The following is a 19,701-nucleotide window of genomic DNA, read 5'->3' on the forward strand; positions in this document are numbered from 1 at the left end:
CCAAAGACTTTTAGAAAGAGAGTCGTTAGGACTCTCAGAGGCACGGGCCATTGCAGCTTCCCTAGATGTGGCCTCGCAAAACGCCCGCGCCTACGGCCCCGACCGCGGGAGCCCCTTGGGCTCCGTGGACCCCCGTTGTGACAAACCCCCCCCTCACAGGCTTGCGCGGTTAAAGCGCCAGACCATCCCGGGGGGGCCCGCTGCTATTTCTGCGGGCAAGCGGAACACCCCCGGCAGCGCTGCCCGGCCCGCGCAGCTATTTGTAAAAGCTGCGGCAAGAAGGGCCATTACGCGGCTGTGTGCCGGTCCCGGGGGGTCGCCGCAATCCCCGGAGAAGAACGAGCCCAGCGTAGCCCAAACGCTCCCCAACCTCCCCCAGCGCCCCATGTGCGACCCGCGGGCGCCGCCATTTTGGGTCCCGGGCACCACGAGGGGAGGATGGGCGCCGCCATCTTGTGACCCCCCAGCCACGTGCGATTCATGGGGGCGGCCATTTTGTCCACCCCCGACCACGTGCGATCCATGGGGGCGGCCATTTTGTCCAACCCCGGCCGCGTGCGATTCATGGACGCCGCCATCTTGGATGATAACAAAGGACCCCAGCATCGACGGCTCCACGGGGTCCGAAGAAGACGTCGTGACACTACGACCACGACTGGCTTCGGTGACTCTGGATCAATCACGGCCCCGGACGCTCCAGACGACGACAACAATGGTGCTGATCAACGGACACGAGACATCATGCTTGATCGACTCTGGGAGCACCGAATGTTTCATTCACCCAGACACGGTAAGACGCTGTTTTCTGACCACCTATCCAAGTACGCAAAAGATTTCCCTAGCTGCAGGATCCCACTCCGTAGAGATCAAAGGGCTCTGCATCGCGAACCTAACGGTGCAAGGGAGGGAGTTTAAAAACTACAGGCTCTATGTCCTTCCCCAACTCTGCGCGCCCACGTTACTGGGATTAGATTTCCAGTGTAACCTGCAGAGCCTAACATTTCAATTCGGTGGCCCAATACCCCCACTCACTATCTGCGGCCTCGCAACTCTCAAGGTTGAACCGCCGTCCTTGTTTGCAAACCTCACCCCGGATTGCAAACCCGTCGCCACTAGGAGCAGACGCCCAGGACCGGATATTTATTCGGTCTGAAGTCCAGCGGTTGCTGAAAGAAGGCATAATCCAGGCCAGCAATAGTCCCTGGAGAGCCCAGGTGGTAGTAGTAAAGACCGGGGAGAAGCAAAGGATGGTCATAGACTATAGCCAGACCATCAACAGGTACACACAGCTAGATGCGTACCCTCTCCCCCGCATATCTGACATGGTAAATCGGATTGCCCAGTATAAGGTTTTCTCCACCGTGGACCTCAAGTCCGCCTACCACCAGTTCCCCATCCGCCTAGGTGACCGCATGTACACAGCCTTCGAGGCAGACGGGCGTCTATACCACTTCCTAAGGGTCCCATTTGGTGTCACGAACGGGGTCTCAGTCTTCCAACGGGAGATGGACCGAATGGTTGACCAGCACGGGTTGCAGGCCACGTTCCCGTATCTCGACAACGTAACCATCTGTGGCCACGATCAGCAGGACCACGACGCCAACCTCCAAAAATTCCTCCAGACCGCTAACGCCCTGAACCTCACATACGAGGAAAAGTGCGTTTTTAGCACAAACCGGTTGGCCATCCTGGGATACGTAGTGCGCAATGGGATAATAGGCCCCGAACGCATGCGCCCCCTTATGGAATTTCCCCTCCCCCTCTGCTCCAAAGCCCTGAAACGTTGCCTGGGGTTCTTTTCATATTACGCCCAGTGGGTCCCCCAGTATGCAGACAAGGCCCGCCCGCTAATACAGACCACTACCTTCCCCCTGTCGACAGCGGCTCGCCAGGCCTTCAGCCGCATCAAAGCGGATATCGCAAAGGCCACGATGCGCGCCATCGACGAGTCCCTCCCCTTCCAGGTCGAGAGCGACGCATCCGACGTAGCTCTGGCGGCCACCCTTAACCAAGCGGGCAGACCCGTGGCCTTTTTTCTCCCGAACCCTCCACGCCTCAGAAATCCGCCACTCCTCAGTGGAAAAGGAAACCCAAGCCATAGTGGAAGCTGTGCGACATTGGAGGCATTACCTGGCCGGCAGGAGATTCACTCTCCTCACCGACCAACGGTCGGTAGCCTTCATGTTCGATAATGCACAGCGGGGCAAAATTAAAAATGACAAGATCTTAAGGTGGAGGATCGAGCTCTCCACCTTCAACTACGAGATCTTGTACCGTCCCGGAAAGCTGAACGAGCCATCCAATGCCCTATCCCGCAGCACATGTGCCAACGCACAAATAGACCGTCTCCAAGCCCTCCATGAGGACCTCTGCCACCCGGGGGTCACTCGGTTCTACCATTTCATAAAGTCCCGCAACCTCCCCTACTCTGTGGAGGAGGTCCGTACAGTCACCAGTAACTGCCACATCTGCGTGGAGTGCAAACCGCACTTTTTTCAGGCCGGATAGAGCCCACCTGATCAAGGCTTCCCGTCCCTTTGAACGCCTCAGTCTGGATTTCAAAGGGCCCCTCCCCTCCACCGACCGCAACGCATACTTCCTGAACGTGGTGGACGAGTACTCTCGTTTCCCCTTCGCCATCCCCTGCCCCGACATGACAGCGGCCACAGTCATTAAAGCCCTTGGCACCATATTCACACTGTTCGGTTGCCCCGCATATGTCCATAGCGACAGGGGGTCCTCCTTCATGAGTGACGAGCTGCGCCAGTTCCTGCTCAGCAAGGGCATAGCCTCGAGCAGGACAACCAGCTACAACCCCCGGGGGAACAGGCAAGTAGAGAGGGAGAACGGCACCGTCTGGAAGACCGTCCTGCTGGCCCTACGGTCCAGGGATCTCCCAGTTTCCCGGTGGCAGGAGGTACTCCCGGATGCTCTCCACTCCATCCGGTCGCTGCTGTGTACCACCACTAACCAAACGCCTCATGAGCGCCTCCTTGTCTTCCCCAGGAAGTCCTCCTCCGGAACGTCACTGCCGACCTGGCTGGCGGCCCCAGGACCCATCTTGCTCCGGAAACATGTGCGGGCGCACAAATCGGACCCGTTGGTCGAGAGGGTTCACCTTCTCCACGCGAACCCGCAGTACGCCTGGGAGAATGTACCCCGACGGCCGACAGGACACGGTCTCCCTGCGGGACCTGGCGCCCGCCGGCAACACCCCCCCCCCCCCCCCCCCCCCCGACACCGATCATCCCCTCCCTACCACCGGCGCACCCCGCGACCGCCCCCTTCCCGGGAGGATCGGTCCTCCTCCCGTGCCCGCCCAGGAGTGAAACAGGAACGAACACTGAAATGCTCCCGGAGACGACAACGCCTGAACAAGCACCTGCACCACCGCCAGGGCTGAGGCGATCGACGAGGAAGACCAGACCGCCCGCTCAACTCGTGGCATCGGCGTGACACCAAGAATGTTGTTGGATTGTAACCAAAAAAAAAAAAATGTTTTTTCTCTTACTAATATTGTAAATAGTTTCACAAACTTTGTACATAGCCCAGTGTAGGGCTAAAACTGTAGTAACATGCCCGAAGTTTTCCTCCCAGGACCAGCCTTGTAAACCCCTACCACCATGCGAACCACCACCCCGCCGGGTTCCTTTTTAACAAGGGGTGAATGTGGTGGTATGTATTAGAGGACATGTGGGACTGTGAAGCCGTGATGCTATTGGCCGACAGATCCCGGGTCCTGGTTGGCTGTTGACTCCTGGCTCCGCCCTGAAGGCGGAGTATAAGAACCCGAGCTCCCCGCCGCTTCATTCTGTTGCTGAACTGCTGGGGACAAGTCTCGCTTAATAAAGCCTCATCGACTTCATCACTACTCGTCTCTCTCGTAAGTCATTGTGCGCTACAGGGGGCAATTTAGTGTGACCAATCCACCTACCCTCCACATCTTCGGGTTGTGGGGGGTGAGACCCACGCAAACACTGGGAGAATGTGCAAACTCCACACGGACAGTGACCCGGGGCCGGGATCGAACCCGGGTCCTGAGCCCTGTGAGGCAGCAGTGCTAACCATTGCACCACCATGCCACCAATGGGTGGGAATATGTTTTATGATATTTTGTGGCCTGCTGTAAATCCGCTACACAAGGCAATGCTAATTCCTCAGAAAGTTTTAAGATGTAAAATTAAATTAGTCTTGGAGACTTCAAGTTCAATGAACTTTACAACAATCCATGTTAACTTTTGAATTACAAAAGTCTTGGGTCAAAATCCTGGAGCTCCCTCTCCCAGAGCACTGTGGGTGTAGCAATACCACATAAGCCTGCAGCAGTTCAAGAAGGCAGTTCACCATCACCTTCTCAAGGGCAATTAGGAATGGTCAATGAACGATGGCCTAGCCAGTGAAGCCCATGTCCTTGGATGAATAATAAAAAAAAAACAATAATCCCAAGCAGCCATGTTCTACCTGCAGAAAACAACTAATTATCTACATCAGTCCCTTTCTCATTCTCTGATATAGATCCAACATTACATACCTTAATTATTTTGAATAAAACTTATTTTAAGTCTCTTCAGAGGCGGAATAAGTATCATTGAAACAGCACTGTAGAACTGACTTCTGTTGAAGGGTGACACTCAAACATTAACCTGCCTTTTCCCTTTTTAGATCCAAGTCAACTACCAACTATTTCAAATATTTTCCCGCATTAGGCTATAAATTACTGTTGGTGATAATAGAAACAAAATGCTTAACATTCCTGCAGAACATTCCTCTGTCCACTCTTTTTAAAGAGAGATCACATTGCTCCGTCCTTTTCTTTTTAAAGAGAGGAATTGACATATTTAAGATGAGTGGAAGGATGCCCTGCTTTAGAATAGCGTCGAAAGGAATGCATTGTGAGCACACTGAACATTGGGGGAATTCTCCGTCCCCTGCCACTAAGATCGGGAATCCTGAGTCGGGCCAAAAATGGGATCGGCGGGGGCAGCACGGTGGCGCAGTGGGTTAGCCCTGCAGCCTCACGGCGCCGAGGTCCCATGTTCGATCCCGGCTCTGGGTCACTGTCAGTGTGTAGTTTGCACATTCACCCCGTGTTTGCAGGGGTTCGCCCTCACAACCAAAAAATGTGCAGACTATTGGATTGGCCACGCTAAATTGCCCCTTAATTGGAAAAAATGAATTGGGTACTCTAAATTTATCAACAACAAAAAAAATGGGATCGGCGCCGGACAACAGACCTGTTCCCAGTCTCTGCTCCTGCCCCGCGGACCATAGCAGGCACATGCAAACAGCTGATTTGCCTGTATTTGAATGCAGTTAACAGACTGGAATGCCAATTCTCTCTCTCTCTCTCTTTCCCCTCCTCCCCCACCCAAATTCCGCCATCCTGTGGTGTAAGTATTGCCAAGTGCAGTCTGGGGGGAGAGCCCATTGCAAACACGCCCCTCTGCCACAGCCAAGCTGCAGAGGGAGGGGCCCCGCAGAGGTCCTGGGGGTTGGGTGGGCTCAGTCAGTGAGTAAGCAGCTGACCCTGGTCCCGATCCCAGGATGGGGTCCTGTGTCTGGCCTGCCCCTTCCAACCCTGGGCAACCTGAAGATCACTCTTGGCATGGCAATCTCAGGCACCCCTCCGTTCAAGGTCTTCATCCTGGTCTGGTCTGTTTAAACTCTGAAGTGACCTCACTCTGAACTGCTCTGCATGACAGCTGACAAACAGGTCAGGCTGTTCAGTGAAGAATCAAGCCAAAAGCACTGTCTCTTTCCTCTCATCTGCTCCCTCAAACCGGCCTGTTCGGTGCTATGCACATTTTTGCAAAGTCAAACGATGAGAATCCCACCACAGCGACGTTCCTCGCGCCAGTGGGGACACCCCTGATTCTCTGCTGGCTTTAAGTAAAAGCCATTACACATTAATGAATTTTTGTTTTTAATTACAAAATATAGTTTGCACCATGAGAGGACTGAACTTTGTGTTCGCAGATGAACCTGACTACACTCTAGAAATCTGCAACCTATTACATTGTTATTGATGATTAATGTAAATTTTCATATTCCGTCATAAATGTGGCCATAAGATGGATTACTTGCCGATGTGCATTACCCAGTTGCCACCGAGTATCAAAATGCCTTCACAAATATCCAAACCGATTGAAAATTGATTTCAAAGATCTTAGTTGGCCAACATTAGAGCAGTAAATTGTAGTTTATATATTTCTTATTTCCTCTCAACTCTTCCATTTGCATATGCAGTGGTGAGAATGCTCAAAGCTAGATAATCGGCTGGATTCTCCGCTGTTGGGATTCTCTGTGCCTAGGTACAGGGCGGAGAAGCTGACATCTATCCCAACAAGACCCGCTGTCAGCGAGGCGAAGGCTAAAGCGACTGCTCCTGCATCCGCCTGCAACTCTGGCTAATCCGCCACCCTGGCTACGAGGGGACCAGGCTCCACATCCATGTGCAAAACCCTCGAGATAGTGCCAAGTACCTCCCATCAATACCGTTCCAGCTTCGGGCAGGACCAAAACATATGAACATGATTTGTGGGGGCCCTCCCACAGACACACTCCATCCCCATAGACATCTTTGATTTTGTGAGGTGTGCTCTATACACAACCTTCAATGGTATCAGCTCCAGCCTCACGCATGAGGTTGAGGCGTTCACCCTTCGCAGCACCTCACACCACAGTCCCTCTTCCAACCCCACCCCCCCCCAGCTCTTCCTCCCACTTCACCTTAAACCCCCCCCCCCCCCCCTCCATGGACACCCTAGCCTCCAGGATACGCCCGTACATTGCCGATACAACCCCATTGCTTAACTCCCCGCTGACAGTACCGCCTCCCACCAGCGAGGAGGCCAGCGCTATCGGGAAGGTCGGAAAACCTTCCTTGCAAAATCTCGAACCCTTCTCCCTGCGCCAACCCGTATTTCTCTCCCTAGTCCTCCAAGCTCGCCTATCATCCCCAAGAAACAGATCCTTAATTTCCTTAATTCCATCTCCGAAACCTCCCATCTATCCACCCCGACTTGAACCCATGATTTCCCCCTAATCGGCATCCCACTTGACCCGGTCCTAGCTTAAAATGTTGCCTAAACTGCCTCCAGATCTTGGAAGTGGCCACCACCACCAGACTCACCGAATACATACCCGGTGCCATCAAGAGCGGCGCCATTGCCCGCAACCCTGACCCCTACACGAGCCCGCCTCCATCTTAATCTATTGGGACCCCTCCCCATTCGCCGCCCAATAATAGTACTGTACATTTCGGAGGCATAGCCCCCCCCCCCCCCACCCGCGCCTATCATCCTCTCTGCGAGACCACCTTCCTAATCCTGCCCCCACCCCCCAAAAAAAATTAACAAAGTGATCAATTTATCCACCTCCGTGAAGAAGGATTTTGGTAGAAATCGGAACAAAAATCGCATTAATTTTAACTGCCTGCGCCCGGCCCGCCAATAACAGAGGGAGGTTGTCAAACCTTGCCAAATCGGCCTTCATCACCCTCCCACCAAACTAGTAAAATTATATCCTGCATCCCCAAGTAACTAAAGTGGGTTGCTGCCAGACGAAATGGCAGCCCACCCCTGCCCCTACTCCCAGCTGGGAGACCATGAAATACTTGCTCTTGCCTAGCTTCAATTTATACCCTGAGAACGACAGAAATCTTTGCAGCAGCTCCATTATACTCCCCACTGACATGCTCAGTTCCGAAATGTACATTAACAGATCATCATAAAGAGTACCCAATGTTCCACCCACGCCCTCACTACCTGTTCCACAACCCCCAGCTCCTTCGCATGATGGCCAAAGGCTCTATAGCCAATGCAAACAGCAGGAGGCCGGCATAGGACACCCCTGCTCGTATCCCGGTGCAGAGCAAAGTATCCAAAATTCGTATTATTAGTGCGAACACTTGCCATCAGCTCCCTATACAGCAGTGTACCCATGCCGAAACCTCGGCCCAATTCCAAATCTTTCCAATACCGCGATCAAATAACCCCACTCTACCCGATCAAACGCCTTCTTTGTATCCAGTGCCACCACCATCTCTGTCCCCTATCCCTCTGCCGGAGACATGATCACATTTAGCAACTTCCTCACATTTGAAAACAGCTGCCTTCACTACATGAACCCTGTCTGATCCTCTCCTATCACCTTTGGGAGACCCCTCCAACCTTGCTGCCAGAACCTTTACCAATATCTTGGCATCTACCTTCAATAAGGATATGGGCCGATATGATCCAGACTACACCGGGTCCTTGTCCTTCTTTAACAGCAGAAAGATCGAAGCCTGCCCCAACGTCTGTGGCAAGTGCTAGCCACTGCCCACCATGCCGCCGTGAACCTACTCATTCTTGCCCAAGACATATGTACCCTGTGTACCACCTTGAACTGCATCAGGCTCATTCTTGCGCACGAGGAGGTCGCATTTACCCTTTGTAGCGCCTCACTCCATACTCCCCAGTTTATCTCCCCTCCCACTTCTCAATCTTCATCATCTGCTCACCTCTCTGCTCTCCCAGCCACCTGTATATGTCCTGTCCTTTCTATTATAAAGACCATCTAATTCCATCTTTGTAACATTTCTTATCTTCACTCATACATCAATCCATCTGATGTTGAAACCCTCATCCATGCCTCTGTGATATCCAGACTAACGTAATGCTGGGCTGGAAACCATTGGATTAATATCCTCCATCCTCTATAAACTTCTACTCCTCTAAAACGATGCTGCTTGTACCCCACGCCACACAAAGCCCCTCACACTTATCATTTCTGATTTGCAATGGATCCCGGTCTACTAACACCCGAAATGGAAAATCCTGGTTCTTGTATTTAAATACTTTCATAATATTGCTCCACCAGCCTCGCAGCCCATCCCAAAGTATGCTTTCAGCCTCTTGGGAATGCCTTTCACCTGTGCCTTTGGCCACTGTAAAGCAGCTTGGGACATTGTGCTGTGTTGAAGTGGCCATATAAATGCAAGTTGCAGTCATAGTAATAGTGTGCCCCAGTTAGCCTCCATAAAACATCTATTACGCCAATGCTGCATTTCCAGTGTCCACATTAGTAATCTTGAGGTCTTTCCATTGGACCTTGTCAGTGCTTGAAATGACATTACGGCTGTGAAAATTAAAATAACCTGGAAATCCTCCAGTTGGCAAATGGAGGAGACTACAATTCAATTGGTCTAAATTAGATCTAAACACAGAGCCCAACGTTTGAGATTTGTCAAGTGATTTTTTTTCCTACAAGTCTGCAATATATCTGGATTATGTTGATTATATTATGTATGGTTCTTGCATTGGTTTTGAGCTGTGACTGGAGTATTAAGTCAAATCATACTAATACTAATTTGTATTTCGATAACATTTTGTCTCTTTTAGCCAGTGGATGACTTTGAAACGTTCTTTTCAGCGGTTATTGATGACAAGGTAAAGATTATTATTGCAACATGCCTCATTCTAAGACATAGAGAAGTTTTCATCCTTCATGTTTTCGAAGGATGTGTTCCATGTGTCGCAGTGAAATGATTTTCTCTTTTTTTTAAATTCTCTCTCAGTCCTTTGCTCGGATAAAGAAATGGATTGAACATGCACAGTCTTCCCCGAATTTAACAATAATTGCAGGTGGGAAGTGTGATGACAAGACTGGTTATTATGTGGAGCCATCAATTATAGAGTCAAAGGATCCTCATGATCCCATCATGAGAGAGGTAAGAATTTCTGCCAATTAATGTGGGAATATCTGATTTTCAAAAGAAAGTCAGGTAGCTGACATTGCAAAGTCTCTCTAAATAGATTACATCGACTGATTTGAAGAGTCACATGTACATGTCAAAATGCAGTGATTTCCTTAAGTGTGATAAGTACATATATCTGTATCAATATGTTGTAGCAATATCCTCGGGTGGAATTCTCCCATCCCAGACTAAGTCCTGTGGCGGGGACAGAGAGTGTTTCCTGCTGCAGAGGCAGACGTGAAATTCCGCAGAATCTTGTGTCCCTGACACTTAATTATGCTGTCAGGAATTTCCTGACATCAAATGGGGCAGACTGGATGGCCCACCTGGATTTTATTTAAATTTTGTGTACCCAATAATTTTTTCCCAATTAAGGGGCAATTTAGCATGGCCAATCCACCTAACCTGCACATCTTTGGGTTGTGGGGGTGAAACCCATGCAGACACGGGGAAAATGTGCAAATGCCACACGGACAGTGACCCAGAGCCAGGATCGAACCTGGGTCCTCGACGCCATAGGCAGCAGTGCTAACCACTGCAGCACCGGACCGCCCCTGGCCCACCTGGATGAAGCTCCATCCACCCAGTGCTCTACATAGTGCTCCAGCTACCAGACCATGGAGCCCTCCATCTTCTCCTTGGATCTCCGTGAGCTACCCAAGGCATTCTTAAGTCCTGACTTTTGCATACCATGTTGGTCCAGACATATTTTGGACTGGTGTGATTTTCCCCACTGGCATTGTGGAGAAGCAGGTGTGGGGGGAAAATTTGGGTTGGGCCTTCATCTGCATCCCATTAGCGGGATGCAAATCTGTTTCACACTGGCCTCTTGCGTGAATCGCGACCCGCCATGGAGACCAGTATCGAAAGATGCCACAATCAATCCATGCCAATGTAAAACCGATATTTTTGCATCTCCTAATGAGTTATTTCCCACCGCCCGCCATTGAACCTGCCGACAGGGGCATGGGATATTTCCGCCCCTCATGTGCGATGAGTTCATTTTGAATATGTTTCAGAGTTATCAAAATTTGCTTTAGAAACATTTGCACGAACATCCGAGGAAATTGATCCTGCTTAGATATTGAGAATATCTGCAGTCTGCCCCTTAATGTCCCATGTGAATTGCAAAATATTGTTTATTGGAAAGCTATATTATTTTGGATGTGATTGTTTGGGGGAGTGGTTGATCTGCAGTCTGTAAAGCTGTGATTTTTAACTAGAACAGTGCACGTGTGAGGAGGGGTATGGCATGGGGGCAGAGTATTGCCTCCCTAGTTGTGCAGCGCTGCTGTCTACAGTTTTAATTCCCAGGGTTTGCAGACAGGTACCAGCCTCATTAGTATTCCAAAGTTGAGGTACAATGACACTGACCGAACGACAGTGCCAGTTTAATGCCAGGCTGAGTCTTGCAAGGTGCAGACCCACAAGGGAAAGCTGCCACAAAATAGATCCAGAACTAGAAGCAGCCCAGGTAAAAGTTTATATTTATTGTTTTCTTGTTGAGCAGGATCTTAGTTCCCACCACAACCACAACCATTGTCCAATTTGTTTTCTTTCCCCCCCTCAACTGGCTGCTGCAGACTGATTCGTCAAGTCCCAAAATGTGGCTACCTGCAGCCGAGAATCCCCCTCCCGACAGCCAGTCTCCTCTTCAATCCCTGGAGATCTTGACGAGCACAAGGGTGTTAAAATGGCTCTGGCCTCTCGACGATGCAGTGAAAAAGCTTGTCACACGTCTGCATGGCTTAAGTTAAAACTGGGGTTCATGTCTCTGCTGCTGCCATAGAGTTATCAAGAAGAGCATAACTATGAATTATGATCTAATTGTATTTTTCTTTGCTTTCAGGAAATCTTTGGACCAGTCATTGCAATATATGTTTATCCTGACAACAAATATCAGGAAATTCTCCACTTGATTGACACCAGCACGCCTTTTGGTCTCACTGGTGCTGTCTTCGCACAGGATAAGTGAGTTTTTGTTAGCAGGGTGATGGAGAGCATATCCTGATACTATGATTAGTGGTAGTAAATGTTCCGTGCGTTGTACAGAGAGTAAGTAGCTTGTGCCAGTTTCCATTGTTCAGACCAGTATTTAAAATCACTGGCAAAAGTTCTTATTTAAAAATGATCAATCCGTATGTTTTGAAATGTATCTCACATTTCGGCCATTATTATTTGCAGACTTTTTTAAAAATGTCATTTTCTTGCAAGTTTCTTCTGATCGGAAGACCCTTCCCAGAATCATAGAATCCCTATAGTGCAGAAGGAGGCCATTTGGCCCGTCAAGTCACCAACCCTCCAAAAGAGCACCATACCGAGGCCCATGCCCCCATCCTATCCCCGTAACCCCACCTAACCTTTTGGACACTGAGGGGCAATTTAGCATGGCATGGCCAATCCACCTAACCTGCACATCTTTGGACTGTGGGAGGAAACCAGAGCACTCGGAGGGAACCCACGCAGACACGCGGGGAGAACGTGCAGACTCCGCACAGTCAGTCACCTGAGGCTGGAATCGAACCCGGGTCCCTGGTACTGTGAGGCAGCAGCGGTGACCACTGTGCCACCGTGCTACCCTAATTTGTTTTTATTTTAGTATAATTGAAGTCCACCATTAGCACTACTCTATTCCTTTTACACTTTTTGAAATTAGGTCCTCCATTCCCTTTGCACACACTGACATCCAGCAGTGTAATAGCTGCTGTCCTGTTTCTTCATTCTAGCCAAACAGACTGTTCCAGATCTGTTCCCATTTGTTTGGTCAATGCCGTCTTTTATTTATTTCCCCATGTTTGAAATTAAACTGAATCTGGACTGCAAAGCTGTTAAGTGAATTGAGCTAAACACTGGTGCGTGGGAGAGGGGTTCTGAGCTGCTTGTAGCTAATTAAGTGCTGTTCATAATCTCAGCTGATTCTTCAGGACTGTTGAGAATGTCTTTACAATTCATACAGCGACTGTCTTTGTACTGGGTGTGTAATATAGAAAGAACTAATGTGGCAATTAGTGATTTGGGACGCATGCAATGTTTTATTTATTACCCTTTTCACACTTTACTATGTTCCAAAATTCTAATTAAAATATATATATATTTTTAAAAATAAATTTAGAGTACCAAATTAATTTTTTCCAATTAAGGGGCAATTTAGCAAGGCCAATCCACCTAGCCTGCACATCTTTGAGTTGTGGGGGCGAGACCCACGCAGACACGGGGCGAATGTGCAAACTCCACACGGACAGTGACCCAGAGCCAAGGTCGAACCTGGGACCTCGGCGCCATGAGGCAGCAGGGCTAATCCACTGCGCCACTGTGCTGACCCTCTAATTAAAATATTTTACTTCTACATCTCAACCCTGAGTGACTAGGAACAGTAATTAATTTCCAATATGAAGCGGCACGGTAGCACAGTGGTTAGAACTGCCGCTTCACAGCACCAGGGTCCCAGGTTCTGATTCCTGGCTTGGGTCACTGTCTGTAAGGAATCTGCATGTCTCACTCTGCGTGGGTTTTCTCCGGGTGCTCCGGTTTCCTCCCACAAGTCCCGAAAGACGTGCTGTTGGGTGAATTGGGCATTCTGAATTCTCCCTCTGTGTACCCTAACAGGCGCCAGAATGTGGCAGCTGGGGACTTTTCACAGTAACTTCTTTGTAGTGTTAATGTAAGCCTACTTGTGACATAAAGATTATTAAAGATTATTATTTAAGGTTAAGAAAAGCTTTTCTATAAGATGGGGTCATTTACAATGTTGATAAATAGTGAGGCGATAGTAAGACATTGGGCTGGATTTGCCTGTCCGAGACTGGAAATTTCCACCCGAGGTCAACGGATGTTCCAATGGTCGGTCAGAGTTTCATGTCCCGCTCGTGATGGTTACCACAGTGGATGGCACCAGAAAATTTACTCCATTGAGTTCGGATCCCAGCTGATGTTACTACTGGACAAGTCGGATTCCAGATGGAACCTGGCTTGATGGATCTTAACTTCTATTCTTTTTAGAAATCGTGGTGGGCAGTTACTGAACAGATTCTCAGGAGTCTACTGGTGAGCTTTTAACGAAAGAATAAAACATCTATTAAACAAGAAAGAATTAACTATAGTACACTAGACAAAAACAATTTCAGTACATATGAGTCAAGTCACCCACATATCTTTACAGATACATACAAAGTCATAAAGAACACATAATTTACAAAATGTATCTTATACTGACTATTCAGGGTAGGTTTGTGGTACATGTGAACTAATAGGCGACTGGGTCAGGCAGAACACTCCAAATCAAGTGGCAGAGGCCACCAAAACAGATTCTATAGATTCCTCATCAAGCCTCACCAGATCCTGTTACACCGTGAGCCAGCCTGGTCTCACTGAAAGTCACTCTCCCTCTTTCTCATGAGGGCATCTAATTTCCACACAATAAGAACCTGCCTTGGAATTCTCTCCCAGACAAAGCTTCCACTTGGACATCTTCAGCAAGGACCCACTTACAGAGTTTCAAACTCTCCTTCCAATGCCCCGTACCCCTGGATACTCGAGCTTCACCTTGCCCACACGCTCTCCGATATTTAACTGCGCCAAGCAGGAAACCATTGCTCCAAAGGGTATCCTGAGCCAAATCCCCCTTTCCAGTAGGTTCTGAGGGAACACCCCTGTACCACTCCTACAGTTTTACTAACTACTTTAATCATATCAACTTTAGCAGATCCTGCTTATATTTCCATCTTAAATTTATCTGCCAACTCTCCAAGTATAGCCTTAGTTAAGGATTTTAAATGATCTAATGTTACACTTTTGATACCCAGATAAGTCTTAGCAGCAGTCAAAGCTATTTTTAAAATCCCAACCTCTGTAACATATTTCATATAGCCCTGTTCCAATGCCCAGTATTTCCACATACTGATTTCTGTACAGGATTCACCGATCCCATTTAAGTTCAAGTTTAAAAAAAATAAATTTAGAGTACCCAATTATGTTTTTCCAATTAAGGGGCAATTTACTGTGGCCAATCCTCCTGACATGCACATCTTTGTGTTGTGGGGGTGAAACCATGCAGACACAAGGAGAATGTGCAAACTCCACACGGACAGTGACCCAGAGCCGGGATCGAACCCCAGTCCTCAGCGCCGTAGGCAGCAGTGCTAACCACTGCACCACCATGCTGCTCCCAAGTGCAAGTGTTTTTAAACCCACAAGAGACCGCACCATATGATAATCCCGGATATTTAGCTATGCCAAGCAGAACACTATTGCTCTAAAGGGCACCTTTTCCAACCTTCGGCTCCCTGCTCAGATCCTCGGGCGTCTCTTAAGCCTAGTTTGCTCCAGGTCTGCTAACTGCAGCTCCCTCTCTTTAATTCAGAGCCTTTTCCCTGCTCCAAGCCTTTAGCTTCACTCGACAGGACCCATTTCCGATTCCTGTCCTCCTTCCTTAAATTGAAATTGTTTTCTGCTGCCAGTTTCAGCCCCCACACCCTGTTTTGGGATCTATTTATTTATTTGGGACCTGCTCCTTAGGACACATTCCTTGGAATGGCACTCTGGTTCCAAGTTTCCTGACCATTTTCACTCTTGGTCTTTTTTCCCCTTCAGTGCAAAGCAGGTTTTCTGGTGTAAAAAGATTCAAAACTGAACTGCTTGCGCACAGCACTGTTTACTGGCCTGAAGGTGGTGAAAATGGACCAACGGCACATATGTGGCCATTTTCCAACTAGCACAGGTGCAGAAACCCTGGGGGGAACTCCGAGGGGTTCCCTGATGGGAACTGTAGTTCCTGAACTCTGACTACCGATTTAAATGGTAAGTTTTGTTTTCCTCATGGGGTTCGTCACAACTGCTCAATCCCAAATTTCCAGGCTGCTGACACACGGGTACCATTAACTTCTGGTGACAAGGTGCAACTGGCAACATCTTATCCACCGCAAGTTATACACCTGGCCCAATTTTAATTTGCATCAATTTTAATCAGGAGAGATATTTAAAGCCTGTTTGACACTACCACCCAAGGTTTAAAAAGACCCGCATCCCTTTAAAAGGAACCCCCTTCCCATTCAATTGACCGTTTCATTTTATTTTAAAACCTTCTTTATTTCAGAAATGTTGTAGCTGAAGCATGTAAAGTTCTACGGTATTCTGCTGGAAACTTCTACATCAATGACAAGTCAACTGGTTCGGTTGTGGCACAGCAGCCATTTGGAGGAGCTCGCATCTCTGGTAAGTGGATCGGGTTTAGAACAGCCTGTGCGTTGATGACATTACAGAATCATCTTTCTGTTGGGATATTTTTAGAGCCAACATCCATTTACTTCAAATTCCTTTCAAGTCTCACATTTACCATTCAGGATGTGAATCTCTGTGAATCCCCGAAACAATGTTTTATTTTTAGCACATGTTTTGTTTTTTAAAAGTATGAATTTTATGTTGCTAATTGTGTCTTTGGCACTGAATCCTCTAAAGTTGCCAGCCTGAATGCAGATACACTATATATATATATATATATATATATATATATATTGCACTTAATGGTTGCAGTTGAATTTATTGTGAGAGGTACTTGTTTTTTTCATATACTGGGGGAAAAATTCAAACCTTTGGCCTGCCTGCTGGTTATTGCAAAGGTCTTTCCTGTTGCCAAACCATCCAGTGTTTTTTTTAAAAAGTTCCCTTTTAAAAAAAATCATGTACAAGGGAACTACACATACCTAAAGACCTGTCGACCATTGAAGGTTTGGAAATAAAAATTTTAAGTCCTGCAAAATCGAAATTAAACTTTGCGCTTGTGTTACTTGAGCATTACAAGAGTTTCAGGGCTGGCACCGTGGGGCAATGGTTAGCGCTGCTGTCTCACGGCGCCGAGGTGCCAGGTTCGATGCCGGCCCCAGGTCACTGTCCGTGTGGAGTTTGCACATTCTCCCTGTGTCTGCGTTGGTCTCTCTCTCTCTCTCTCTCTCTCTCTCTCATTCACAAGAGCTCCATCTCTCCACAGACACATGGAAAATGGAGAGGATTTCCTAAGAATGCAGTAAACTCCAATTATGATTAAACAAATCGAGACACCGTTAACAGTGTAGCTTTTTTCTTCTCCTCAAGGAACGAATGACAAGGCTGGAGGTCCCCACTACATCCTCCGTTGGACATCACCACAATCTGTAAAGGAGACACATACCCCCTTGACCAAATGGAAATATCCTTATATGGAATAGATACATAAAGGGCAGCACTGATGTGCCCCAATCGAACATTGTTACAAATTAATACTGAAACATTTACTAAAACACCTTTGACTGTTAAGCCACTACCTGAACTTCATATCCAGCCGTGCATCTGGGAAATGCTGCTTCCGTCCGCCGTCATTTCAGAGTGGTGTAGAAGATTAAATTCTCAAAAGTCTGGCTCAACACAGGTCAAAGTCAATGGCAGGGTTTTAAAATAAAAGACTGGAGACTAAGCGAGGAAACGTTTTAGTGACTGTGCGTGTAATTTTAATAATATTCTGTGCATTTTTTTCCAGTGTATGTTCAAACAGTATAATTCACAGTATTGACACAGCAGGGTTTTATCTCATTGAAAATTAAATATCTGACTGATGCTCTGATGAAAGATATATGGGTGCTTACTAATGATTTCCGTTATCCTCCATATTTTGCTTTTATATGTAAACTTAAACATTTGTTTTTTTAAATCTTACTGTATAACTGTTTGACAAATCACTAGCTGCAAAAAATCATTAATGTAAATCTCAACTCGAGTTGCACAGTAGGAAGCACTAAGTACACTTGCAATAATTGTTAAGCATCCAGTGAATCAACAGAAATGTTGGACTAATGGTAAATTGCTGGAACGTAGCACTGAAGGAAAACTAGGAATGTACTGACTTCAGAATGTTCATCAGTTTTGTTTCTATGGTAAATTGTTTTCAACTATACATTTTTATTTTTTGGGGGGTTCTGAAAATTTGGTCTCTTCCTGTCTTTATTTTAAATGAATTTAATTGTTTTATGCTGTAGCCAGACCAGCAATCTCTGCTATCTCTCAAGTAGGAACAATATATGAGGGTGATTTTGGAACCGGTTCAACTTATTGTGGGATATTGTGCCTTGTTAGCAATAACTTAAAGCTTTGCTGAAAACTAAACTGCAGAAAGATTGGCCCATTTGTAATAGGGCCAAATGGTGATTCAAAATATGAAGTGCTAGACAAATATTCACCAATGAAGAATTTTAGACACAACGAATGAGGAGTACTTGCAGTTTTTGTGAAAGAATGTGTAAATGACTTCATTATGAATTAGTAGCTGATAACTGAGTTCTTTTTTGCTGAATAAATTTGAAGAATACCTGAATTGTAATCTCCTGCTTCTCTTGCATTCTTGTCTCTGATAATCAAACAGAATTCAATTCCATCGTCCATTTCCTGCAAACACCAGGGCCGGGATTCTCCGAAACCCCGGCCAAGTGTTGACGCCGGCGTAAACACCGGAGTGGTGTACGCTGGCATCAATGGGCCTCCTGACCCTGCAATCCACCGGTCTTTATGGGGCTAGCACGGCGCCGGAGTGCTGCGCGCTGCTCCGGCGCCGAAAGCCTGCCCTGCACGGCCAGCGCGGGTCCGCGTGACGGCCGTCTCCGCGCCGGCGCGGAGCAACATGTCGGGTCTTTACAACGGGCCCATGCAGAAGGAGGTAGGCCCCCTCCAGATTGCGCCTGCCGTGGAGTCAGATTCCCCCCCCCACCAGGATGTTCACCACGGCCGCGGGTCCGAGCTTCCGCTGGGTGGTACCAGGTTGGAGCCACGCCGGTGGGACTCGGCGGAAGTTCAGCCCGTCGTCCGCGGGGGCCTATTTCAGCAGCCCCCGACCGCGCGGGTGTGATTGGCGATGATTCTCCAGTCGCCGGAGAGTCGCAGCCCGGCATTGGAGCGGCGTGGGAATTTCCTGCCCCCCGGCGATTCTCCGACCCGGTGCGTGGAGAATGTTAGTTTTCTGTATAAGGTCAAGTGGAGATATTTGCTACTGATTTAGTGTTCAGTTCCCTTCATAAATCCTCAGATAATGAAGTAGTCAGTGCCCAGATGCAGTAAGATCTGGATAACATCCAGGCTTGGACTGAGAAGTCCCAAATAATATTTGTGTAACAAAAGTGGCAGTGCTATTATTTCCAAGTAGAGAAAATCACCTGGTGCTGGTTTAACACACTGGGCTATATAGCTGGCTTTTAAAGCAGACCAAGGCAAGCCAGCAGCGCGGGTTCAATTCCCGTACCAGCCTCCCCGAACAGACGCTGGATACCTTGGGTAGGGTGCTCTTTCCAAGAGCTGGTGCAGACTCGATGGGCCGAATGGCCTCCTTCTGCACTGTAAATTCAATGAAATTCTAGGAATGTGGTGATTAGGGGCTTTTGACAGTAACTTCATTTGAAGCCTACTTGTGACAATAAGCGATTTTCATTTCATTCTATTCATCTCCCTATGACATTCAATGGGAATATCATCCTCCAATATCCTGAGGGTTACCATTGACCAGAACTCGACTGGACCAGCCAGATAAACTGTGGTTAGCACTGCTGCCTCCATGAGCAATTCAGAGGCTAGGAATTCTGCAGTAACTACCCCGACACCCCAAAGCCTGTCTACTATCTACTAAGCATAAGAAAAGAGTCTGATGGAATACTCACAACTTGCCTGGATGAGTGTAGTTCCAACAACATTTTAGAACCTCAATCCAGGACAAAGCAGCCTGCTTGATTGGCATTCCATCCACCACCTTAATAAATTCACTTTCTCCACCACCAACTAACTGTGGCTATAGCTGCCATCTTCAAAGGGCCTCTATGATGTTATTGACACCAGGAAAACCCTGACTCTCCCATCTGGCTCATTCTCCCTGGTATGGCTCAAAGGACTCCGACTTGGAACATATCAGAAGCAAAATTCTTAGCCATTCATTGCCAGGTCTGGCTGGAGCACAT

The 19,701-nt window shown here is 47.9% G+C and overlaps 1 protein-coding gene across 1 annotated transcript in view; it reads left to right on the plus strand.

The window, feature by feature from the left end:
* aldh4a1 (aldehyde dehydrogenase 4 family, member A1) overlaps positions 1 to 18,083 on the plus strand; it is a 56,307-nt gene extending 38,224 nt beyond the window's left edge. The window contains exons 11-15 of the mRNA XM_072478214.1: positions 9,384 to 9,431; positions 9,560 to 9,712; positions 11,589 to 11,710; positions 15,831 to 15,949; positions 16,826 to 18,083. Coding sequence (XP_072334315.1) covers positions 9,384 to 9,431; positions 9,560 to 9,712; positions 11,589 to 11,710; positions 15,831 to 15,949; positions 16,826 to 16,938 — 555 coding nt within the window. The 3' untranslated portion in view covers positions 16,939 to 18,083. The remainder of the gene's footprint in view (positions 1 to 9,383; positions 9,432 to 9,559; positions 9,713 to 11,588; positions 11,711 to 15,830; positions 15,950 to 16,825) is intronic.
* The last annotated feature ends 1,618 nt before the right edge of the window (positions 18,084 to 19,701 follow it).

This window comes from Scyliorhinus torazame, chromosome 16, assembly GCF_047496885.1.
Source record: "Scyliorhinus torazame isolate Kashiwa2021f chromosome 16, sScyTor2.1, whole genome shotgun sequence".
Lineage (NCBI taxonomy): Eukaryota > Metazoa > Chordata > Chondrichthyes > Carcharhiniformes > Scyliorhinidae > Scyliorhinus > Scyliorhinus torazame.